General features: G+C 39.2%; 1 protein-coding gene across 1 annotated transcript in view; it reads left to right on the forward strand.

Moving 5' to 3' along the window:
• DNAH8 (dynein axonemal heavy chain 8) overlaps positions 1-25,942 on the forward strand; it is a 248,175-nt gene that overhangs the window by 105,892 nt on the left and 116,341 nt on the right. Inside the window, exons 41-56 of the mRNA XM_081141591.1 lie at positions 2,012-2,236; positions 5,123-5,295; positions 6,400-6,578; positions 12,011-12,198; positions 14,532-14,618; positions 14,950-15,057; positions 15,939-16,073; positions 17,508-17,669; positions 19,499-19,745; positions 19,835-20,076; positions 20,158-20,298; positions 21,648-21,885; positions 23,735-23,877; positions 24,278-24,412; positions 24,902-25,024; positions 25,657-25,870. Of these exons, the coding sequence (XP_080997717.1) occupies positions 2,012-2,236; positions 5,123-5,295; positions 6,400-6,578; positions 12,011-12,198; positions 14,532-14,618; positions 14,950-15,057; positions 15,939-16,073; positions 17,508-17,669; positions 19,499-19,745; positions 19,835-20,076; positions 20,158-20,298; positions 21,648-21,885; positions 23,735-23,877; positions 24,278-24,412; positions 24,902-25,024; positions 25,657-25,870 (2,740 nt within the window). The remainder of the gene's footprint in view (positions 1-2,011; positions 2,237-5,122; positions 5,296-6,399; positions 6,579-12,010; positions 12,199-14,531; positions 14,619-14,949; positions 15,058-15,938; positions 16,074-17,507; positions 17,670-19,498; positions 19,746-19,834; positions 20,077-20,157; positions 20,299-21,647; positions 21,886-23,734; positions 23,878-24,277; positions 24,413-24,901; positions 25,025-25,656; positions 25,871-25,942) is intronic.

Here is a 25,942-nt window from a genome sequence, read left to right on the forward strand (position 1 = left end):
GGCAAGCTTTAATAGTTTTATTAGCATTATTAACTGTGTCATAAATATTTATAAAATATTTTATAAGCTGAGAAAATAGCAGCTTAGACTAAATCAACATACTTTTCCTCTCCTAGGAAATCATGATCCCCCTGTACATTCTAAAGGAGAGGCTCAGTCTAGTTTAGACAGAGGAGTTAGCATTAAAGATGGAACAGCTGAAGAGCAAGTTCAAAGCAATGGTCAAGTTGAACAGGATATAGCAGGAAAGTTGACTAGTTTTCAGGGTTTTCTTTTAGTGTATGTGTGTGTGTGTGTGTGTGTGTGTGTGTGTGTATGCAAATAAAGGGGTGAAATTTTAAACAATCTTAGATAAAAATCTTAACATTGCAGTTGGCAAATTTCATTTCTTGGGAAAAATTGCTTTAAAGAGTAATGAATATATATTCATTCACTATATACTTATTCACTATATACATTACTCTGTAGAGCAATTTTTTCCAAAGAACTGAAATTTGTCCACTTCAATGTTAATTTAAGGTTTTATTTAAAATTGTTTTAAATTTCTTTGCTTTCTTCTAAAACACATTTTCTAAGATTATGAATGCAATGGATCCTTGTTGCAAAAATTTGAAAAAATTTGAAAAATATGAAAGTGAAAATAAAAATTTACCATATTTCTACCACTTGGAAATTATGACTGTAACTATTTAGTGTATTGCCTTCCAGTATTTCTCATGTGTTAATTACAGGCATCAGATAATATTGCAAAGAAGGAGCATTCTTACTTTGTTTTTTGTTTTAATGAACATCCCCCAGTTTTTATAGTTAAGTCCCCTGCCCTCTTAAACTAAGTAAAAAACATCAACTTTTCTTAGTGACTCAGGATAGCCATTTTAAAGATTAGTTTTAGAATTTCCACTATGTAGTGGTTTCGCAGGGTCTGTGGGTTTGTCTTTAAATCAGCATTCCACGGCTGTTTTTGTATTGTTTCTCTGCTTTTTCTATCTTAATGCCGTCTTCTAGAGCCATCAGGGTCAGAATCTGCTTGCTATTGGGAGCTTCCTGACACTGGCTGTTTCCTCCATATCCTGTCCCTCACCTTAGTGAGGTGCTTTCATTTGTCTTTACCCGCAGACCCCAGGATTAGCCTGCTCTAGCGGGAGGAGGCAGGGATTAGGGAAGGGCCAGGCCACATAGAATGCCGTGCCCAGCAGTATCACGCACACTGCTCTCAGTCCCCTGCCAAATGTGGGTTCCTTTTTGGTCCAAATGACTTTTTTTATCTGTTCCTTAACTCTGAGGGTGAACAAATGCTCCCCAAGGGACCACTGCTGCTTGGAGGAGGCGGGGGTGGGGGATACTCTGATGACTTTTACTCCCTTTCTTGGGGCAGAAATTGTAGATAAGGTGATGCTCACTCAGTTTCCTTACGCCTTAGACAAAGGAAAAAATTCTCCCCTTCTCACTTTCTGTCTCTCTCTCCTAGATAAATATGTAGACAAAAACAGATGTAGATAAAGATATGGATATTAGAGTGGAGGTCAAGAAAGGAGAAAGGCAGTGTATCTTTTTAAAAAGTTGCAAAGAGCCCTAGCCAGTTTTGGTTAGAGCGTCGGCCCTCAGACTGAAGGGTCCCGGGTTTGATTCCCGTTAAGGCCCGTACCTTGGTTGTAGGCTCAGTCCCCGGCCCCGGTCAGGGTATGTGCGGGAGGCAACTAGTCGATGTGTCTCTCTCTAGATGACATTGATGTTTTTCTATCTCTGTCTCTCTCCCTTCCACTCTCTCTGAAAAGCAATGGAAAAAGTATCCTTGGGTTAGGATTTAAAAAAATAAAAAATAAATCAATGAAAAATAAAAAGTTGCAAAGAGACCTTTGGAAAACTATTTTTGGGGAGTGGAGAAGCGCATGTCCCTTTTGTACTTTAAAATGAGCAAAATCCTTTTCGCCTTCATGTGAATAAGTCGCCACCAAATTTTGTTATAGGATGTGTTTTAAATATTTGGCTTGTTTGTCTGCTGGATTTATAGGTTGGGCTTCTGGGAATTCAGATGCTGTGGACACACGATTCAGAAGATGCTTTAAATAATGCAAAAGATGACAGGAAAATCATGCAAATAACCAACCAGAAATTTTTGGATATTCTAAATATTCTAATTAGTCAGACGACACATGACCTAAGCAAATTTGAAAGAGTAAAATTTGAAACTCTAATTACTATCCATGTGCATCAGAGAGATATTTTTGATGACTTGGTAAAGTATATAGTTTTCTTAAAGTAATTTAGTCTATTAGTTAATAATTTAATGCTCCTAAAAATGAAAATTTAAGTATTATATTTATTCCCTAACTTATATCTACCTTGTCCTTTTTCACAGCTGTATATACATATGTACCATGTCTACAAATACCTATGTTTGGTGGTTTAAACAACATATATTTATATTCACATTTGCCATTCCGAAAGTCTGGAACCAGCTGATGTGATGTGAACTAATTGTACCATTAAACCAAATAACAGGGTCATGATACAATTTAGGTGGCACTGGTCATGAGTTATGAGGGGCTGGTTGGGAAGGAAGTCCAGATCCATAGAATCAACCCTCACAGAACTCTCATGTTGGACACCAGCTGATGGTGTCCAGCTGGGCATCATGGGCTTGGTTTGGGCAAGGTTTTGTAAGGTGAGAGGAGGAGGAGGAGTATTAGAATTACCTTTGGAAATCGAACTCTCAGTAACCAATAATCTTGAGCAAGATCAAGTTCTCTTAAAGCAGTGGTTATCCACTATAGGGAGGTTTTGATATGCTAATGTTTTACTATCTTTGTCTTTAACTGACATTGTTTTATTTGGTTTGATTTGATTCATCTTAAAGGCACCTCTTTCCTTTATTAGAGACACATAATTCATGCAATTTTGGACCCTTTTTTAGAGAATATGATCACAGGCAATCTGTTTTAAGCTTATATCGGAAATTCTGTTCAGATAAGTTACACTGTTGAAGACTGAAGGACATGCAGTCTAGATATTCCCCTGGAATGTATATCCTTGCTTCTCAAAGTATTATATGCCAACCAGTTGCACTGGCATCTCCTGGGAGCTTGTTAGAAAAGCAAGAATCTCCAGCCTCCTCCCCTCACTACCCCTTCCCCACCCATGTACTGAATTAGAATCTGCATTTCAACAAGATTCCCAGGTGATTCATATGTGTAGGAGAGTTCCAGAAACACTGCTCTAGGACTGGTCTCTGGATAAAGCTAATTATCGAGCATACTCAGACCATATTTCTTTGTCCTTCTACAGATTTGCTTTCACTGAATTGCAGTTACCCTTATACTTTGGCTTTCATTGAAGCCCACCTCAAGAAACTCCTATGGAATCCATTACTGTGCCTGTTAAGAGATATTGTTGAGGCTAATGTCTGTCTCTATGTCTCTCACTGATTCTTAAAGCTGAAGTCCCATAAAAGAAATTTCTTTTAAATTTAAGTGCTGAGCAAAGCATTACTTTCCATACAGAATGGAAATTTTAAAAAATCTATATACAATTAAAACCATGAAACCATTTTCTTTTTGTCTTAATTATTGTTGAACTCATGGTCAGTTTGCATCCCAACGAAAATGAGATGTCTTGGCCAGCATATTTGCATTTTGTTTTTTCATCTCTAATGCTTGGAATAGCCTGCTTTACAGTAGGAACTCAGTAAATACTGGCTCTTCTTTCTTCCTCCTCTTTCAGCTCCTCACCATGTTGTGGGTTATTGAAAATAGCTAGCTGAGTACATCTCCATGGCTATGGGTCCTGTGTTAGCAGAGTCCTGGGGGTGGCACTGGTTATGTTGCCAGAAAGTAGTTCTTTTAAGGTGACAAATACAGACTGTGCTTTAGGAGGGATGCCAGAATTCTTAACTGGAGGGGAGACAAGGTCATGAACTATGAAACAATACAACGAAAAGCAAGATTGTAAATAGCATGGAGACTTGATTAGATGGAGATCTGAACATTGTACAGTTGCCAGAGGTCCATTTTTCAGTGTCAGCTGAATGACCTGAAGTGGGCCACTGGGTTTGAGAGTAGTGAAGGGGCCCTGATCGGTGTGGCTCAGTTGGTTAGTGTCGTTCCGTACACTGAAAGGTCATGGGTTTGATTCCTGGTCAGGGCACATACAGGAGGCAACCAATTGATGTTTCTCTCTCTCTTCAATGGACATAACCTTGGGTGAGGATTGGGGGGGGGGGGAGCAGTGAAGGGGACCATTTGTCATTTTCCCATGTTGATTCCCCGAATGGGCAGGCCTGGAGTTTCTCCAAGTTTGCCAATGGAGTAGTGAAGCACCCCAGAATGTGGTTGTGGTGGGATGTTGTTCCTAAATGTGCTTACCTGGTTTCTATTTCTTGCATCCATTGTGGTGGGAGCCTGGTACTGCTTGCCCTATAGGTATGCACTGGTGACTGGGCGGGTTGACTGGTTTGGCCACAGTGCTGGTGTAGAAAGGCACGTGTGCATATATGAGCAACTCCCTGCCTGAGTCCTTCAGTGGCTTCCCATTGCCAGTGAACAGTGCCCAGCCCCTTTCTCACACCCTGTGAAGTCTCAGCTCTTGCCCCTCTGTCCAGGTCCTGGATGCCTCAGCTGTAGTGAACTTCTTTCAGCTTCTTGAACATGCCAACCAGATCTTCCCGGCCTTTGCCTAAAGCATTTTGCCCTCCCACACCTCCATTACCCATCCCTTCTGCTTTATTTCCCTGGCTAATTCCTACTATTTATCCAGGTGTTAGTTTTGATGTCTCTGTTTTTCTTTTGAGTACCCCTCTCAGACACCCTCCACTAGGTTAGGTCCTCTTGCTACTTATTTTCATAAACCCTGAGTTTCTTTGACACTTTATCACAATTACTTACTTATCTGCTTGTCTTTGGTCCTTCTGTATAAGCCCCAGGAGGCGGGGCTGTGTCTGTCTCTGTTTACCCAGCACCGTGTCAGGCCCAAGGAGGGACTCAATAAATACGTCTTTTACATACTTATTTTTTATATTTTTGAGTGAGAATCAGCTCAGGAATGAGTGAGTAAAAACTGCCCATATGCTTGTGTTTTATGCTATTGCAATTCAGTATCTAATCTCTTTGTATTTCATGTTTTTAAGGTAAAAATGCATATTAAATCAATAACTGATTTTGAATGGCTAAAACAGAGTAGATTTTATTTTAAAGAAGATTTGGATCAAACAGTAGTGTCTATTACAGATGTTGATTTTGTTTACCAAAATGAATTTCTGGGATGCACTGATCGACTTGTTATCACTCCATTAACAGACAGGTAGGAAACTTAGTTTTTGTTATTCGATTTTGTAATTAAATAATGTGCTTAAAATTGTTTTGAAAGTGTATTTGAAATATTAACAAAAGCTTATTGCTGTCGTGTTAGGTCTGCGCTAGCTCATCAAATAGTGAAATAACCGTAGTTGTTACTTGTACATTAAATTTTAATGAAGTAAAAAAAGGTAAAAGAATAAAAGCAAGCTTGAATGTTGGCTATGAGTAATTTGGTAACAAAGTCTAGATTGCAAGATAGAAAAACATCTCTAGGCCCATAAAGGAAGTCATTAGAATTGCAAAGAGAGGAGGGTCCTTGGAGATTGTCTAATTTAGTCTCCTGGTTTTCAGATGTGGACATTGATACCTAGAGTGAAGTATCTTAGCCAGGTCTGAATACTTGGTTAATGGCACCTCCCCTCACAGTTTTTTTTCAGTAACACTGGGTCTTCCTTATCTATCCACAACAGATCAATATGTTGTTCATAGAAGACACTCAATAAACGTTTGTAGAACTGACTTAAATTGGATCACAGAACACTTGATTCTGCCATTACTTTACATAAGGAGCCTCCAGTAAAATTATAACATTTAGTTTTGGTCTTCAGCCTCTTCTGGATTCATCCAACTTCCCTTTATATGCCCACTGCCACTGCCACATAAACTCGTCAGTGTGTTTTCCCTCCCATTGATGTTTCCATATAACGCTTCATGTGTCACGAAGCTTTACTAAATTTTACTTAAATCTGAAACAAGTATCACTGAAGCTGGATCATAAATACAAGGAGGTTCATTAGGTTATTCTTTACACTTATGTAAATGAATGAAACATTTCATAGTAAAACAACTTGTAATGGTGTATTGGAGTTGGTGCGTGCCAGCTTCTTGTGGAATTTAGGAGTTTGTCCCAAGCAGTGTTTGCAGTCACTCACTGCACTACTGCTAACAAGTGTCAGGTGCTCCAACCTTGTTTGGTTGCCTGTCTCCTATGTGAGCTGCTCAAATTCTAAAGTAACAGGCCCATTCCAGTCACATTGCACTTTTGCTTGTGCTTTACCGTAACGTGTTACCCCACACTCACCATGCTTTGTCTGATTGACATCTGCAGATGCTACATTACTTTAGCACAGGCTTTGGGCATGAACATGGGAGGCGCTCCAGCAGGACCTGCGGGCACTGGCAAAACAGAAACCACAAAAGACATGGGAAGATGTTTGGGAAAATATGTGGTGGTGTTTAACTGCTCTGATCAGATGGATTTCAGAGGGCTAGGAAGGATTTTTAAAGGCAAGTGTCAAACACCCTATTTTGGGTGAATTTATTTTTACTGCACTTCAATGTTATTTTCTGATATATATCGAAAGTGATATTTTCCCACTTAACCAAAATTAATATAAGTTGATGCATATGATCTTGAGATTTTTCTTGGTCAAAAATGGCTGGATATAATCCATTTCATTGGTTCAGTATTATTGCCATGAGTTGAATGTGCAGTGGATTATGGAAATGGGATCAATTTATTACTGCCTGAAACAACAGTGGCGGTGATACGCTGAAGATAACAAACCGATGACATGTGCGCTTCCCTTCCATCCCTAAATTTCACTGAAATGATTGATTTTTTAAAAGCATAGCAACACTGGGATATAAGGAGGGACATCAGCAGGTGAGAATTCTGAGAAAATCCTGAAAGGTAGGTAGGTGGTTTCAGATGGACAAAGAAAAAAAGATTGGAGAGCTTTCCAGCCTTAGAACTCGGTGCTAGGCGATCCTCTCTTCTTTCCCTACCTGCGTTCTCTCATGGTCTCATGCAGACCCGAACTGTAAATACTATCTGTGTGGTCAAATTTATCTCTCTGGCTTGGACTTCTTGAAATTTCAGATCCGTATATACAACTGATATCTACGACTTGACATCTCCACGTAAGTGTCTAATAGGTCTCAACTTGTGCTCTCCCATCCCCATATTTCTCCATCCTCAGCCTTCCCCATCACACTGAGTAGCCATTTCATTCTTCCAGATGCTCAGACAAAAAAAATCTTTGACTTATCTTTTACTCTTCTCTTTCTCTTATATTGTCAGCAGCAAACACTATTACTTTCCAAATACACCCCAAATCTGATCCCACTGCTGTCATGCTGGTTCAAGCCAGTCATCATCTCTCACCTGCACTATTCCAATGAACCTCCTAATTGGTCGCCCTGTGTTTACCCTTGTCTCCTCCACTCCAGTCTCAAAACAGCAGCATAGCAGTCCTTTTACAGGTAAGTCAGATCACGGCTCTCTTCTGCTGTAAGCTGCCCATGGCTTCACTCAGTAAAAGCAGAACTCCTTAGGTCCTGTGCTGTTTTACACAGTCACACCCGCCCTTCCCCATGCTACTGTTCTGACCTGCCCCATCTCCTGATCCTCTCTACGCCCCTTACGCTCTCTCCTATAACCATAGTGGCCTTTCTGATGTTTCTCAAACACTCAAAGCACATTCTCTCCTCAGATTCCTTACTCTTGCTGGTCCTTAGGTTCTTCCCCCAGATATTCACCCCTGTGGCTCACTTGACCAAGGATGTCGACAGCCAACATCATACTTGGAATTTTGAAAGCATGCTCTTTGAGATGAGGTGTAGGACAAGGGTTCCTGTTATCATTTCTTCTAGTCATCACTGTACTTGGGATCCTACCCAATGCCATAAGAAACAACAACAAAAATACAAAGATTGGAAAGAAAGAAAGAAATGCAAAATTTCATTATTTACAAATGATAGGGTATACTTTTTAAAATTCAACAAAATCTATAGGAAAATAGAATTTAGCAAGTTTCCTAGAATATAAAATCAATAAAAAATAAATTTTATTTTGATGAACCACACACAAAAAAACAGAAAATGAAAACTTGAGAAAAATACCATTTAGAATGTGACCTCAAGAGTGTAGGGTTGGTCAGGATGGATGAGTGGGCCCGAAGGGTAAAATAGCAAATAAAGACGGGCCCAGGACACATGACGGGTGGCAGAGGTGTTACTGTGAGTCAGCGATGGAGGGACACACTTTGCAATAAAGTGTTCTGGGACAGCAGTTGATTAATACTTAATAAGGAAAGTTGGGTCCCTACTTATATAAAAATTGGATGCTGACACCATATATAAAACTCAGCTCTGGGAATTAAATGTCTAAACGTAGTAGGCAAACTTGTGTGGGTTTTTAGAAAGTACCAAAGGAAAACATCTTTGCTTTCAGAGTAGAAAGAGGTTTTTAATACAAACCCACAAGCCACAAAGGAAAGATTGATACATTGCCCACTCTGTTAAAAATACCTGTTCATCAGTAGTTACCAAAGAGAGAAAGCATGCCCGAAATTTGGAAATGGCACTAGCGATATATATTACCTACAGAGGACTAGTGTCCCAAATATATTAGTAATGCCTGTAAATCAGTAAGAGAAAGATAACCCAACAGAAAAAATGAGGAAAAGTCTTAAACAGGCATTACGCAAATGAAGAAAACCAGTGACCAACAGTCAAAGAGTCGTACATTATAAAGCGGTTCCATTTTGTACACACCAGATTAAGAACAATTTAAGTGTGACATTTTTTACCATTGGCAAGGTGTAGAGCAGGGGTAGGGAACCTTTGTTCTGCCAAGGGCCATTTGGATATTTATTATATCATTTGAGGGCCATACAAAACTATCAACTTAAAAATTAGCTATGAAGAAAGCTCCTAGATTTATTGAATTTCGAGTCCTGTCTGTGGTTGCGTTGGCAGGACCAGACCAAACGATTTCGCGGGCTGTAGAGGGCCCGCGGGCCGGACTTTCCCCAGCTCTGGTGTAGAGCAACAGAAACAGTCATCCACTACTGGTGGGAGTGTAAAACTTTGTTTGGGAAAAAAAGCATATGTGTGTATTCTCAGCTAGCCCACCTCCTGGTGTCCACTCAGACAAGCTGCTCTTCTGCCCTGGGAGCCTCTGGGTAAACATCCGTGGCAGCATTGCCAATAACTGCAAACAGCTGGCAACAGCTCAGGTGTCCTCTGTGGTGGGCTGGACACAAAAATACATAGACTGTGGGCATATACTTTACATATCATATGTCACAGAGCTCTATAGCGGTAAAAATGAGTCGGTGCAGCACAAGGAGTCGGTGCGTTGACATAGAGCAGTCTCACAAACAGTTTAGAGGGCAAGAAGCAAGTCTCACAAAAACACAGATAGTATGATTAAAGTTAATTAAAATTCAAAAATAGGTAAAACCAAAAATGTATTATGTAGATATGTATATATAGATAGTAAAAATAAAACAAGAAAGAGAAGAAGAAAGCAGAGCAAAGCATGAGACTGATTATGACGGAGCTCAGACGAGCAGCGCCGGCTCCAGGAGGGAAGAGGGGCAGTCGGGAGAGCGGGCCCTGCGCCTCCCTGTGCTAAGTACCTTCCTTCAGGCGGGACGCGAGCGGTGTCCCCAGAAGAGACACCCCGATTGCACGCCCAGCTCTTACACAGTCTTCATGAGGTATTTCTCCATTTAAGAAAGAAAATAAAACATAAGCTTCAGACTAAGCGAAAATATCTTAACATGTATAGCTGGCAAAAAATTAATATCTAGCATTAAAAAAGATTTTCTTCAAATCATTAAGAAACACAAAATAAAACAATAATGAGATATCTCACTCCTGCCAGATTGTCAAAAGTAGAAAAGTCTGATAAACCCACTGTTGGTAAGGACATGTGGGAACTGTAAGTCCTCATGTGCGTAAATCGGCGGAGCTGCTCAGAGAACAGCTTGGCAACGCTGGCGAATGTGAGGTGCCCACACTCTGAGCAGCGAGCATGTCCACTCCTCACACAGATCGCAAGGAGCTGTGAGCAAGACTGTGAGCAAGACTGGCAACAACCCCAAAATCCATTGAGAGTAGGAGTTTTTAAACTGGTATGTTTATGCAATGGAACACTGTCCAGCACAGCATTTTAAAATAGTGAATTAGATCTTTATCAGCACAGATAAACCTCAGGAAAGTAATATTGAGCTAATGATTCAAGTTTCAGGAGGATATGCACAGTAATTTATAGATAGGTAGGTGTAGATGGATAGATACATACACACATACAAATTTTGAACATGCAGAATATATAGTGTTCATGAATTCATGCATAAGAGTGATGGTTTAGAGCATGCGTAGGAACCACTGGCATCCAATTCAGGGCAGAAGTTACTTCTGGAGGAGGAGGGAGTGTAGGTTCAAGAGGGGTACACAAGGACTTGAACTGGTTCCAACATTATTCTTTAGAATAAAACCTGAAGCAAATTGCTGATTTGATAGGTATGTATATGGGCATTCATTATATTAATCTTTTTAATTGCCTGACTGTTAAAACATTTTCTAACTCTGAGAATCATTTTCTAATCAGAGAAGGGATCTTTGGATCGCTCCCAGCTTGAGGGCTGGGGATGGTTGAGAGAAGCAGACTAGGGTGCAAGGTAAACCCCATGATACCAAAATGATAGCAGAAGGCAAAGAAAAAGTGTTTCCCCTCCATATAAAAGCTGTAGCACAGCTCCCTGAAGTGGGAATCCTGACAGAGACCAACCCCAGATGGGGCCTGTGTCAGAGAGACAAGCAGTGCACCAGGCCAGACTGCAAGCCCCAGACCTGGAGAGCAAGCTCCCTTGCGTCTCCATCCCTTCCCTCAGCTGGCCAGAGGCAGGCATGCATCCTGCAAGCAGGAATTTGCATTTGGCATGAGGAAATGCACGCATATGCAGAGATAACAAAGTCTCATGAAATATTTGAAGGAATTAGGGAGGTACCCAAAACAACAGAAACCCCCTGACCACTAAACTGATGAACAGAAAACAGAAGGAAATTCAAAAGTAAATAAAGTTAATAGCTTAGAGAGATTCAAGAATTTATCACATAGAACCAATTAAAAAAACACACAACAGGTTGCTATGAAAAAATAACAGTTGGAAAACTTGGATGTTAAAAATGTAAATTAAAAAACAAAACTCTCTTTAATTGGAATATCTAGCCAAGAGAATACATTGCAAAAGAAAACAGAAAGTTTTACAGAAAACCTTAAGGGCCATAGAGGTAGCTATATAAGTTCCAACGTCTGTACAGTGGGAATTCCCAAAGGAGAGCAAAGAAAAACTAGAGGGGGAGGGGGCAATAATAAAAGAAAGAGCATTTCATGCAGGTGAAGGTAATGAAGGTTTTCATCCTTAGAGATTATACAGGAACAATGTCCACAATATCCATCCAGGTCTTTCTTTGTGCTGGGTTTTATAAGCAATAAATAAAAATCCCTTTGGCCATTCTCTGACTTACTCAGTCTCCCCATATTTCTCTCATTTTAACAAGGAAGGAACAGAGTGATCTGATTCAGACAGGGCATTCCTTATTTGGTCAGTTTCCCCGAACATTTCGGTTCCTTCCACTCCCATCCCCACTGGAGGAAACACTTCCAGATTGAATCCAATTTTATCGCCCTTCAGCATCCCTGAATGTAATGACATGTCTGTACTTTCATTTTGGCAGTGTACGATTTTCATTGTCTTGGTGATGGTGTGAAAATAATGAAACCTCTTTATATTGCTGCAATTAAATATGTCTTTCTAAACAGCCAGATATGAAACTTTAAGTTATATTTCAGTATGTAATTGTTAGAAAAATGATTGTTATTAAGAAGTAAAACTTTTCAAATTAACTGTTTTTCATACCAGGTCTTGCACAGTCAGGTTCTTGGGGCTGTTTTGATGAGTTTAACAGAATTGAATTGCCCGTCTTATCAGTGGCAGCCCAACAAATTTATATTGTTTTGACAGCAAGAAAAGAGAGAAAAAAACAGTTCATTTTTTCTGATGGTGATTGTGTTGATTTAAATCCAGAATTTGGAATCTTCCTAACAATGGTGAGAATATAAGTTTTAAATGCAACTTGGCTGGTTTAATTGTTATAGACTTAAGTGAAAGAAAGCATCTATTTGTGGGTAAATGACTAAGTATCCAGGAGTCCAGAGCTATTCTTTCATATCATATGATTTTTTTGAGTAGTAAAAATAGCCCAGACAGAAAATAAAATAGTAATATATTAATGATAATAATAGCTACTGTTTATTGAACACTTACTGTGTGTAAGGCGATGGGTTAAATGTTTTATATATTGTATCGGACAGGATAGCTGTAATAACAATTCCCAAATCTTAGTGGCTTGAAATGCCACAGATTTGTTTCTCCCTAGTGATGGGGCTGGGTGGAGAGGGCAGGGTCTGCTTTCGATGTCCTTACTCTGGTCCTATCACAGCCTTCACTGTTTGCTGTAGCAAAGGAAAAGAACACAGAGAACTGTGCCCTGGCTCTTAAGAGTTTCTGTCCAGAAGTGACCCAAGTCACAAACATTTCTTAAAGCAGTTTACATGGCCATACCTAACTTCAAAGGGGCAGGGAAGTGTAGTCATGTACTGTATTTTGTATGTTGGATATTTTATAACTGAGGTTCCTGAGACACAGAGAGGTTTAAAAACTTGCTCGAGTCACACAGCTAGTTAGAGAAAGATGTTACTGTCTAACATCAACCTGACTACTTAACCTTTACACTTGGTTTTCTCTGAAACTTAATAAAGGATCATGAAAATGATTTAAAATTTCCCAAATAATTCAACAAGGTCCGATACCAAAGAACTGTGGCAAATTCATTTACCACGTGATTAAGGGCAGAGCTTTGAGATACAATATTGTATAGAAAGAAAACCAAAGGCATGAATAAGTAGGGGTTTCTATGAATTGGAGAAGTGAAGTTAATGTTCAGCCAGTTTTACGTAATGTTTTTTATATGTTTTCTAGTCAGTTAAATCTCTTAAGTTGCAAGATAACACAAAGTACTCTGATTTTTAAGTGTCCAGTAGATAACTCATAGGAAGAAAAATAAGGAAAGTTTCTAATAAATTCATTGTAAGTAGACATCCAGTAAAGCACTTGGGAGTAAATAATAATCCTGAAGCGATCAGTTATAACTCTGAAAATGGGATGAAGTAATTTATTCAGTGTGATAACTGTGACACGGAATAATTTAAAATAAGTTTAACGTTCTCCTTGGATTAAGAATAATGTTGGAAATGTCAGTTAGACACTAGGTTAGGCTGTGAATAACTGAGCCACACAAAAAAGTGGCTTAACATGTAAGGGTTTATTCAGGATTCTCCTGTGTTTCTGCTCCATCATGGTTTCCAACCTCAGGCTCACCTATGACTTAAGATGCTACCAAAGCAGCTCTGTTGTATTACAGTTAATCAACTGAATCAACTTCCTTTAAACAACAAGGTTATTTCATACAGTGTGTCCCTTTGTGTCTCATGATGTAGAATTTAACCACTCCAGCTGCAAGGCAGGCTGGGAAATGTAGTTTTTAATCTGGGTACTGATGCCCCCAGCTTGCAGCTGGGGTTCTGTGACTAAGGAAGGAGAAAAAAGGGAGCATTGATAGGCAACCAGCAATCTCTGTATGCCCAGCACTTAGCCATGTATCTAGCCTATTGACAGCACCCAATAAATGGTCAGGGAATGAGGGTTTCTTAGGTACTCTCCTAAAATAACTGACCTTGTTTTGCCTTACCTTTGAACCCCTGACCTTACCCTTGGGACTTTTGGGCCTGACCTGTCCTCAACCTATAGCTACTTGCAAGCCTCAGTTTCCTGCCACCTCTACCTTCTCCTGCTCAGTATCTTCTCATCATTCCCACCTTTATTTCCCTTCTCCACCTGGGCTTTTTTAATGGCACTTTGTCAGCCAGAGAACTCTACAATTTTGACTGAACAGAATAAGTGAAAAGAGAAAATAAAAATTACCTAAGTAAACTCATCAGTATGAAATCCTGAATTTTATTTTTCTTTCAATAATGTATTTTCGATCATAATTATCCAGATATTTATTTGGTTTTCTTTTTTTTTCTATCTATTTTCTTTTTTACTTTCTTACTAGTAGATAGACAGATGCTTAATTTTTGTTCACAAAGTGGTGTGTGTGTCCGTATTAGTATAATGAAACTGGAAATATGTAAAAAGGACTGATGTGACATTAATAAATATTGATGGTCTAATATGAAATTTTGAGAAAAGAGGGAGGTTTATGAATCTAATGTTGTTTTCAGTACCACCTTAGAGTCACAATTAGGGATTTGAAATGTATTTGTATTCATGAAATAAAAGTTATGTCAACAATTAAAAATTAAATAATTTTAACTTCTAGAACCCTGGATATGCTGGGCGCCAAGAACTACCAGAAAACTTAAAAATTCAGTTCAGAACTGTTGCTATGATGGTTCCTGATAGACAGGTATGCATTTGGATTTGAAAACATAATATGGCCCTGCCTGTGTGGCTCAGTTGTTTGAAGCGCCATCCCACACACCGGAAGGTGGTGGGCTTAATTCCCATCAGGGCACATACCCAGGTTGTGGGTTAAATCCCTGGTCAGGGCAAACCGATAGATGTTTCTCTCTCACAATGATCTTTCTCTACCCCCCCCCCCCAACTCTCTCTCTCTTTCTCTCTACATCTGTCTATCTCCCTTCCTCCCTCTAAATAAAAAAATAATAATGTCATTTATGTTTTTTACTTGTTTTCCATGCAAGTTGTTGAAAATCTCGCTATACTAATTTTTTCAGATCATTATGCGAGTTAAGCTTGCAAGCTGTGGTTTTCTTGAAAATGTTATCTTGGCTCAGAAGTTTTATGTTCTTTACAAGCTGTGTGAGGAACAACTTACTAAGCAGGTAACTTTGTATATTTGTTTTTCCCCTAGCTATAAAACTTGATTTTTTGACTTTGCAGTTTTACCTTGATAAATGTTAATCAGTGAGCTTAAGAAAATCTCCTTGACTCTTTTCCAAAATAAATTTATAATTACTTTCACCTATTGCTTATGTATTTTTAAAACCTGTTTATTTTTGAATAATTATAAATTCATTGAAAGTTGCAAAGAAATGTGCTGGGAGGGCCCATGTATTCATTACCTTACTTTCTTCAAAGTTGACATCTTATAACTATAGTATCATAACAAATCCAGAAAATGGACGTTGGTGCGGTCCAGAGCTTATTAAGGTTTCACCAACTGAAACGCCCTCAGAGTGTGTGCGTGTGCACGTGTGTAGTTCTATGCAATTATATCACATGTGTAGATTCATTTAACCACCACCACACTCAACATGCAGAACTGTTCTTTCACTACAAGGTTCCCTCATGCTGCCCCTTTATAGCCACAGCCACCTCTACCAAATCCCTACCCCTTTGCAGCCACTAATCTTTTCTCCATCTCTATAATCTTATTTCAAGAACGTTATATAAATGGAGTCACATAGCATATAACTTGTTGGCTGTGCATTTTAAATCTCTTTGCTTCTCAGCCTGTATCAGACTGTCTTATTCTCAAAAGGTATTTAAAGTGTGAACACTGTCATACAGCTCGATCTTTCCAATGGAGTGATCATTGTTCAGTCAAAGGGAAGGTGGGGGAATTCAGCTAAGAAAACTTTGCCGCTCAGCCACGCCAAAACTACAGTACATACGTATCAGAATATCTATCTCTATATGTATAGTGGGTCTACATTTAGAGCTTTTCAGTTAGATAATCTTTTCCCTTTTTCCCCCCTCTTAGGTTCATTATGACTTTGGGCTGAGAAATATCCTATCTGTATTGAGGACACTTGGATCTCAGAAGAGAGCCAGGCCAGAGGATAGTGAATTAAGCACTGTCATGAGAGGACTAAGAGATATGAACCTTTCTAAACTGGTATCTTTCTTCCCTGAACTCACTCCTCTTTCCAGAATTTGACCTGGTTTCTCTCTACTTGGCTGACAAGTGGGGGTTGGCTCATGTTAGTCTTCGAGCATTAATAACTGCAGCAACAATGGGTGTGTGAATCTACCACTGCTTCCAGGAGCAAAAACCCATTGCTGGTATGACCGTTGTGGGCCGAAAATGCACCCTCTTGTCAGTTGTGTGCCCTAGAACAGGCCTCCTCAGTGGGTTTTGCCCCCACGTTTCAGTCCAGTCCTCAGCCATTATTCATAATGCAAAATATTCTGAACATGAAATTCTGATTCACAGGGAACCATGAGAGCTGTTACTTTGTCTGTATATGTTTAGCTCATCTCAGCTATGTTTCTCCCCGAACATCAACATTATTTCTGTTTACTGAAAATGCACCACAACTTGGCTGTGGAGATTATAATAGTGATTATGCTCCTTTCATTCTTGCCACTGTGAGCTGAGTTGTTTTGAACTAGCTGCTGGGAAGGTTCATGTGGTTTATTCAAAGGACTCTCTAGGCTACATATTGTGTCTATGCCCTGGAACAACAAGGCTGGGGAAGAAATGGTTCTCAAGAAGCTCACATTGTAGTTACAAAAACCAACAGTTCACATCTGTGTGGTTCATTACTGTTGCAGCCTTTTCAGGGGTATTGCCTTGTTTGAGTCTCATAGCAACTCTGTGGGATGTGGCTGGCTGGCTAGGGAACTCAGAGTTTGGAGAACCCACCCACAATCACAGTCAGTTGAGAAGCTGGAACAGAAGTCCACAAGACTTTCTGATGCCAACTCCTCTGCTCCTTCCAGTACACATACCGCTTCCCTTAGATAATGGTATTCTTGAAACTCCTAGACAAGAATTCCAGAAAGCATCAGGGGTGCCCCAGAAAATAAGGAGCAATCAGAAGCGGCCAGCAGTTGTGAATGGGGTGATCTAGGCATTGAAGACAGCAAAGGAGGAGTAGACTCCGTTTGCTCAACCCTGCTGCTTATACCAGGTCAGGTCAGGACTCTGCTTTGATGGTTTTCCAGCTGATGCTGAATGAGCCGGTCATGCAGGGCCATGGGTATTTTCCTTACTTAAAGAGATATTACCATCCTGTTTTCATGGGGTAGGGACTCTTAATGGCATGATTTTAAGGTTAATTTGTATACCTGTCTGTCAGAAGCAGAGCATTCACATGACAAAGTAATGAGGTCAAACCTTGGAGCAGTAGACTAGAGGACATTGAATGCCAGGGCACTGCGGGCGCGATGCTGTGGGTAACGTGTACTCAGTGGTGGTGTCCAGGAGAAGGTACTAGGGAACACAGTCTGGTGAGGAGAGTGGCTGTGAAGTGATAGGTGCTGTGTGCTTCCGAGCTGGTCGGTGGGCACTTGTTGACTGGAGTAAATGTACTCTCTGCCGTTGTAGGTTGATGAAGATGAACCCCTGTTCCTCAGCTTAATCAATGACCTGTTTCCAGGATTACAGCTGGATAGTAATACTTACGTGGAACTACAAGATGCAGTAGCCCACCAGGTTCAGTTAGAAGGTTTGGTGAACCATCCACCTTGGAATCTCAAACTTGTGCAGGTAAAGAAATTTTAATCTTTTTCAGTATAATGATAATCATGTGTTGTTAAAAATCCCCATTTCAAGAGGAGGACTACTGATATTAGTCTTACTTGATGTAAATGTTGAAACTAAATTAACACACATCAATGCAAGAAGAGGCCTCAGGAGGATGTGCTGGTTCTAGTGGGATGGGGTGGATTTACCCCGCCTCACAGTAAACAAGTGGTAATTCATTGAGGTGCTTACACTTGGTGAGAAGGTTGGGCAGTAACCAGAATCTCAGGAGTAGTTGGGAGGGGATATTAAATTATAAAAACTCAGGGAGATGGAATGGTCCAGCAGGCTTCCTGCACCAATCTGGCAGTATTGCCGGTGGCTGGGTGCCTCCCCGGGCACGGAGCCTGAGGCCTCTGGTAGTATCAGTCTGTTCCTGCTTTGTGTGTGGACATCTTCACACGCACACATGTTCACACCCACACTAACACTTGAGTCTTTGCACCTCTTGGTGTCTTTCTGCTCATCACATTTCACCGGTTGTGACAACCCTCTCGATCAGCAGTCACGAAGCTGTAGCAGAGGCAGGATTAAATCTCTATGAGCTTGATGCTTTGGGAGTATTTTCCAGGACTTTTGGAATATGAAGGAGCTGAAATTGTGGACAGTGTTAAAAACTGCACTTCAAAATTAAAATTCTTATTTTAGTGTTTTTGCCAGATTATGAAACAGATCCAAATCTTGCAAGGGAATACTTAAAGTTTAAAAGTTTAAGTATTTTTTATCATCCATGTACTGAAAACTATTTGAAAACTTTTTTAAATTTCTGGACAAACATTTTATCTATGATATGCATATAGTATACTGATGATGATACTGAAATCCTAGTCATCTCAGTGGGCGGGGGACTAGAATATTTTGTTCTTTTTTGATGTCAGTAACATTACTCTTTAATATAATGTTATGGCCAGTGCCCCTGCTGCTTTTAAACTATGGGTTAAGTAGTAATACATTCCTATCTAAAATGTTAGAACTCAAATTCTACCTCTGATCAGCTGTGAGACCTTTGACTTTTTATTTTTATTAACAGGACAGTAGACAGGATGTTGTAACAGACACTGTCCACGTTTTAGTATGTCTCCTTGAATCTCTTCTGCCGTTTCAATGTGCCCTTCCTCAGCTTCTGTGTGATCCTAACACATCTGCCCACATTCACTACTCCCTCTGGAGAACTGGAGCCGCTTGTTGGCAGCACAAACAGCAGCAGTGCCAGGCACGGGAGTTTGTCACACCTCTGTTTGCTTCTCCCCATTCCTGTCCTGCTTTCCCCGTGCCTGTCTCAGTTTCTCCTCAGAGCACTCCCTGAGTAAATCACTGGCCTAAGAATCCTCATCTCCAGCTATGCTCCTGGGAAACCAGGCAGATAGATGGGTAACTTGGATCCACCCCATGATGGTTTGTGTTGCTGCTTTCCACCTCGAGGGGGCAGTATCATCACATTGCACGCTGAGAAAGTGGAAAAATTGCTCGATGTGTATCCTCCGCAAAACAAAATTACAAGGTTTGAGTACCAAAAACTAGAGCCTGAATTAATTTTTTCCAAAATGTAATTCAAGTTCCACATTGTCATTACTTTATCACAAATTTTATAACATGATGCTAGTTTGCTATCCAACTCTAGCAAAACAAAAAACATTTTTTCCCCCATTTTCTCATTTAAAAAATAGTGAACTAGTTACTTTACTGGGCCGATTATTAAAATCTTTCTCAGTTTCAGCACACTACCTCTATGAATGTCAGCCAGAGACTTATAAGTCACATTTTCCAATCGACTGTTTCATTTTGTTGCTCAGTTATACGAGACGTCGCTGGTACGTCACGGCTTGATGACTCTCGGGCCCAGTGGCTCAGGGAAGACAGCAGTGATAACAGTCCTGATGAAGTCACTGACAGAATGCGGCAGGCCTCACCGGGAAATGCGAATGAACCCGAAAGCTATTACTGCGCCTCAGATGTTTGGCAGGCTGGACACTGCTACCAATGATTGGACGGATGGGATCTTTTCTACACTGTGGAGAAAAACATTGAAAGCTAAAAAAGGTACACACAAGCTCTCCTTTGTGATCAGTTGTTTTTCCTGCCAGTTTATTATGGTTATTTGCTTAATTTTCTGTCTTAACTGTTTGCAGGCGAAAACATTTTCCTTGTTTTAGATGGCCCTGTAGATGCCATTTGGATTGAGAACTTAAATTCTGTGTTGGATGACAATAAAACGCTCACGTTAGCTAATGGGGATCGCATCCCCATGTCCCCTAACTGTAAGCTTTTGTTTGAAGTCCACAATATTGAGAACGCATCTCCTGCCACGGTGTCTAGGATGGGCATGGTCTATATCAGCAGCTCTGCTCTCAACTGGAGGCCGATATTACAGGTGGGGATGGGAGACTTGCAGAAGCTGCTTTAACTTCCCATGGTTCACTTTCTTAATAAACAGACTGTTTCTTTGCTGTAGGCGTGGTTGAAGAAGCGTACCGCACAGGAAGCTGCTGTATTTCAAACTCTGTATGACAAAATATTTGAAGATATATATACATATATGAAACTAAACCTCAATCCAAAAATGCAACTCTTAGAGTGCAACTATATTGTGCAAGTAAGATTTTTTTTTGTATATTCACTACTTAGATTTGAGATTTTTTTTTCTTACTCAGTTGTAGTTTAGAGGCATCTGAAATAGAAATGTGTGCAGTCCATAGAAATCTTTTTAATGTGGCTGTGAAGGCTCTGAAAAGTTGGATTCCTATTTAAGAGCTCATTAATGCTCTTACTGCCATCTCTCTATTATTTTTATTTCCCAGGGGGTTGTTGTCAGGGGAAGAGGAATGAATTATCTTTCCCATCGTCAAGCTTAGTAACCTTCCCAGAAAGTGTGTGCAATAATGAGAGTAGACAAAATAAGTAAATATAGCTCACAGTTCTACAGAAAAATACAAAAGGAGCAGGTGGCAATCAGGAAAACTTGGATGGCAATCTTGGCTATGCAAATTTAGTGTATAGCAGATAGGGAAACCTTTAAACAATTCTCCAAGTAGTTTTTAGTATCTTTTTTTTTTCCTCCTCAGTTTTCCTTTTTAGTCCTTAGACAAAAAAAAAAAAAAAAAAAGAACGAACTAAGCATAGACTTTTAAGGGCTTGCCTGATTCTAGTCCATAGGTGATCCATTCTAGTGTGTGATTCTTGATGTAAGGATCCTCAAGACAGCAAGGGTGGGTAGGCTAGAAATAATACATAAAGCTGAAATAAATATTTCGTAATTACTTTAAAATGCATAACATCAGTGGAAAGCATATTTTGAAATAATTTTGTTTTGAAAGACTGAGGATGTTTTACTGTAGATACATTTCTTTCTGGTGGCGAATGGTGGTTCACACACTTTTTTAAAGGGGAAGCTAGTAAATATTTTAGGCTCTGCACAACTCTGTCTCACCCACTCAGCTCTGCTGTTGTATTGCAAAAGCAGCCAGACACAATGCGTAGGTGAATGTGACTGTGTTTTAGTAAAACTTCATTTGCCCAACAGGTGGCTGGCCCCTGGGCCACAGTTCGCTGAGCCCTGTAAAATGTTAAAAAGAAATACAATCTTTGATCTAGAAAATTTGGAGTAACCGAACTTTAGAACCAGAAACTGTCCTAGAAAACATCTAGTCTAGGCATTTTGCTTTATAGATCAGGAAACTGAAACTCAAGATAGTGCCTTGAGCTGGGAGTAGAAACCACGCCTCCCGATTCCCAGATTAGCATCCTCTCTGCTGGACCATTCAGCCTGTCTAAAGCAGCTGACTTTTCTTCTAAATACTGCTAGCTGCTAGACAGTGACCAAGCAATATGGGGAAATTCATTTGTTTTCTCTTTTCCTCCTCCTAAATTTATTATCATTTTAAAATTTTTATTTAAGACATTTAAATATAACAATTTATTTTATTGTATTTTAAATATTTTCAGTCTCTCACTCTTCTGGAAGGTTTAATTCCCTCCAAAGAAGAAGGTGGTGTTTCGTGTGTGGAGCATCTTCATAAATTATTTGTGTTTGGCCTAATGTGGAGTTTGGGAGCCCTTCTGGAATTGGAAAGCAGAGATAAGCTTGAAGCTTTTATACGAAGCCATGAAAGCAAGTTAGACTTACCAGACATATCTGAAGGCACAAATCAAACCATGTATGAGTTTTATGTTACTGACTATGGTAAGCATGTAGTGACTTACACCTGAAATGAAGTAACATTTTTTTAAATGGGAAAAATATAAACTTCCATAAACTCTTCTATGGGGGATATATTAAACCAATTATGAATAATATAATTGCTAACATATTTTTAAAGGTTATATATGCAAAGAATAGTATAATTTTGCATGTTGGCTGTGCTGGGAACTGGTACAGAGACTGCTGACTTCTCTTGGAGTGGCCTAAGTGACATCTGGCATGAATAAGTTAGCAATACCTCTTATATTACCTGTTTTCTAATGCTTGACAAAGAAAGGTAGCAGTGTAGGGGACACAGATTCTTTACAATGCAGGAATAGATCCCATAACTTTCCTGTTGGAAATGTCGAGATAAGTAGAGAATGAACCAAACAGATGGGTCCACCTTACCTGTAGCAGACCAGCCTGCTTGCTGTGTGTGGCAGGGCCCAACTCACCTCTCTCTAAAAGAAATGCCCTTGACCTTGATGCTTTTACCCAGAGCCTAGCTTCCAGTTCTTCTAAGCCTCAGAGAAGAAAAATCATACTTCCTAAAAACTATATTTACCTCTGATTCTTTCTAAAACCCCAAAACAGCAAAGGTATTTTTTTAATGCACAAACTCAAAAGAACAGGAGAGTAGACTGCAATAACTACATTTTGAAAGCAAGAAAGCAGAAAGGTAAGTGGCAGTTGATTAAGCACACTGGCCAAAGGTAAGCCCTAAGCCAGCAGTGGGAAGAGTTGAGAAGCAGTGCAGTATATATTACAGAACCTTCAGAGGGCTCAGACATTGGACACTGAGGCAAAGGTGGAGGTAAAAACAAGAAGGCTGCTTTTAAGTCGGCTTAAGAAACACACCTCCAGGTTCTCTTTCCAAAGCCACACTGCTAGACAGCTGCACCGACCCTACACTGGCCAAAGACTGAAGAATTATTGTTTGGAAAGTATAAAACACAGGGTTGCCTGGACCTGGGGGACACTAGGCACATTTGAGGGCATGGGAATAATTTGAAAATGAGGATGCCTGACTAGTGTGGCTCAGTGGTTGAGTGTTAACCCATGCACAAAGAGGTCATGGGTTCAATTCCCAGCCAGGGCGCATGCCCGAGTTTTGGGCTAGATTCCTAGTAGGGGGCGTGTAGGAGGCAGTCGATTGATGTTTCTCTCTCATCGTCGCTTTTCTCTCTCTCCCCTCCTCTCCCATCCTCTCTCTTTGAAAATCAATAAAAACATAAGAAAATAAAGTAAAATAGGGATTAAGTGAAAGTTTGTATTTTAAAGGGCCTTTATAAAGAGCCTAAGTAAGGTAAGTGAACTTTTTTCAGCTGGCCAGCTTTGACCAGAATTACCAGTAATTTTACAGCATGTGATTAGATGCTATTAAAGATTTGGGATGATAAAAAGGTCTAACTCAAAACGCAAACCAAAATTAAATGCATCCTTAAATCTAGATATGAATTCTCTTAGACTCCAGAGCCAAACCAAAAATGGTTATTTGAAAAGATCAATAAAATAGATAAATCTCTTACCAGAGATATCGGGGGGAAAAAGGAAAGACATAACTAACCATTGTCCAGATCTCTCCAGATGAATGATTTAGCAACTGAAAAATTTTGTAAGGAGCAAAACAAATTTAATTATCTAATGCCACGTATATTAGATAATCAGATATTAAATTAGATATTAGATATGATGTTAGATTAGATAAACAGATATGTTAACATGTGTTAGGAAAATGTTTTAAATATTTTTATGATTTTGTTGATTGTTTATAGCACTTGCATTTTTGTACTGTAACTACTTTAGAGGAATGCAGTTTTATTAAGATCAATTTTTACTTATTGTATAGGTGATTGGGATCACTGGAATAAGAAAATTCAGCCATATTTTTATCCAACCGACAGTATTCCAGAGTATTCATCAATTTTGGTTCCAAATGTTGATAACATTAGAACAAATTTTTTGATAGACACCATTGCAAAACAAAATAAAGTAAGTTTGAAAGTTTCTTAGACAATTGCAAACCATGTAAGAAACACACCCCTTTTCACACACTACAGGTAGAAAAATTAAATTTCAGCATAACAGGCTGTAGGCAGTGAGAGAAACATGTTTGGAAAATGAACCCCAGGTCCCGGGATGTATGTCACTGCTGACTCCCATACTCCTTCCATACTGCTGTGGTCACGGGAATATTCACCCATATTTCCTTCTAGTACTTTGATAGCATACATTTTACATTTAAATCTCTAATTCAACTAGGATATATTTTTGTGTAGTTGTAATTCCAAAAAATGAGTTGTATTAACTTATAGAATGAAAGAATGGCCATAAGATATTTAAAACTAAACATGTTATAACACCTTTCAACATGACTACCCTGCAATTGCAGGCTGTTTTGCTCATAGGAGAGCAGGGAACTGCAAAAACTGTAATGATTAAGGCCTATTTGAAAAAATATGATCCCGAAGTACAGTTATCCAAAAGTCTAAACTTTTCATCTGCCACGGAACCAATAATGTTTCAGGTAAAATTCATCATTTGCTTTATTAATCAACATTAAATACATATTTTAAGTGGTGGCTATGATAAAATGTATATGCATATAAACATTGATATATGTGTGTGTGTGTGTATATATATGTACATATATGTGTATATATATCTCAAAAGGAATGGTGTTACATGTTGTCATTCAGCTATTTAACCTCCCTAAGACTGAGATTAAAAACAAATTCAAATACCATATTTGGATTAATAGTCTAATATTTAATAGTCTAAAATTTGGATTAATAGCCTAATATTGAGGCTGAAGCTGAACTTTTGATTATATCTCCTTTAATATAAATTAATGATTAACATTCTAATAATTTTTAAAATTCACAATGTGTATTTTAATAATGATATTTATACATATTAAATAATGAATTGTATTCTACTCTGGAAAATACTCTCATCATTTTTAGAAATGTAGCTTGAGATCTAATGCATCAAACCAACCATTTCCTTTTTCTAGAGAACAATTGAAAGCTATGTGGATAAGCGAATGGGAAGCACATATGGGCCACCAGGAGGCAGAAAAATGACTGTATTTATTGATGATATTAATATGCCTGTCATTAATGAATGGGGAGATCAGGTATGACTAAAATAGCTCCTATAGGCGCTGGCCGGTGGCTCAGTTGGTTGGAGCATCGTCCCGTACACCAAAAGGTTTGCAGGCTTTCCAGTTTTTCATGAGATGAACCTGGGAAGAATTGAGCCTCTGAAACCAACAGAGGAAACATTTTTAGTGAGGAGGGAGTTTCAGTGATGTTAGAGGCTACAGTTAAGATCAGAGGAGTACACAAAACCAAAAACCAAACATGCAGTAATTTTGAAAACTCAGGAGTGAAACCATCCCACATTCTGACGTTTTTTGAAGTGTTGAATTTTGAGTGTGAAAGGTGTCTATAGTAAAACTTGTAACCTTGAGTGCTGTTGTAATTGTACCAAACATTCCATAATTCACCTACCTAAATTTATTTGGAAATTAGTTTTATCAATGTGATAAAGAGCACATTGGACCTGCACCAGACATGTTTAATTTATGGTTTAGAGTTCGTGGGTGATTGGTTAAGCCAAATAGCCTTGAAGGTGATCATCAACATTTACAAACACTTCATTGATAAGAGTTGAATATTTTCTTCTAATCTCATCTGTAGTAATCTTATAGGCACTATGGAGGAATATGAAAGTGACATGTTACTAAAAAAAACTATAACATTTCAGATAACTAATGAGATTGTGCGTCAGATGATGGAAATGGAAGGAATGTACAGCTTGGATAAGCCTGGAGACTTCACGACTATTGTTGATGTGCAGCTCATAGCAGCAATGATCCACCCTGGAGGGGGTCGAAATGACATTCCACAACGTTTAAAAAGACAATTTACTGTGTTTAATTGCACGTTGCCTTCAAATGCTTCAATAGACAAAATTTTTGGTATGACTATTCTTGGTGTATTATATAATGGACATAAACCAAGCAAAACCTTATTAAAGAGATTAAAAAGGC

Source organism: Miniopterus schreibersii, assembly GCF_964146895.1.
Source record: "Miniopterus schreibersii genome assembly, chromosome: 6".
Classification (NCBI taxonomy): Eukaryota; Metazoa; Chordata; class Mammalia; order Chiroptera; family Miniopteridae; genus Miniopterus; species Miniopterus schreibersii.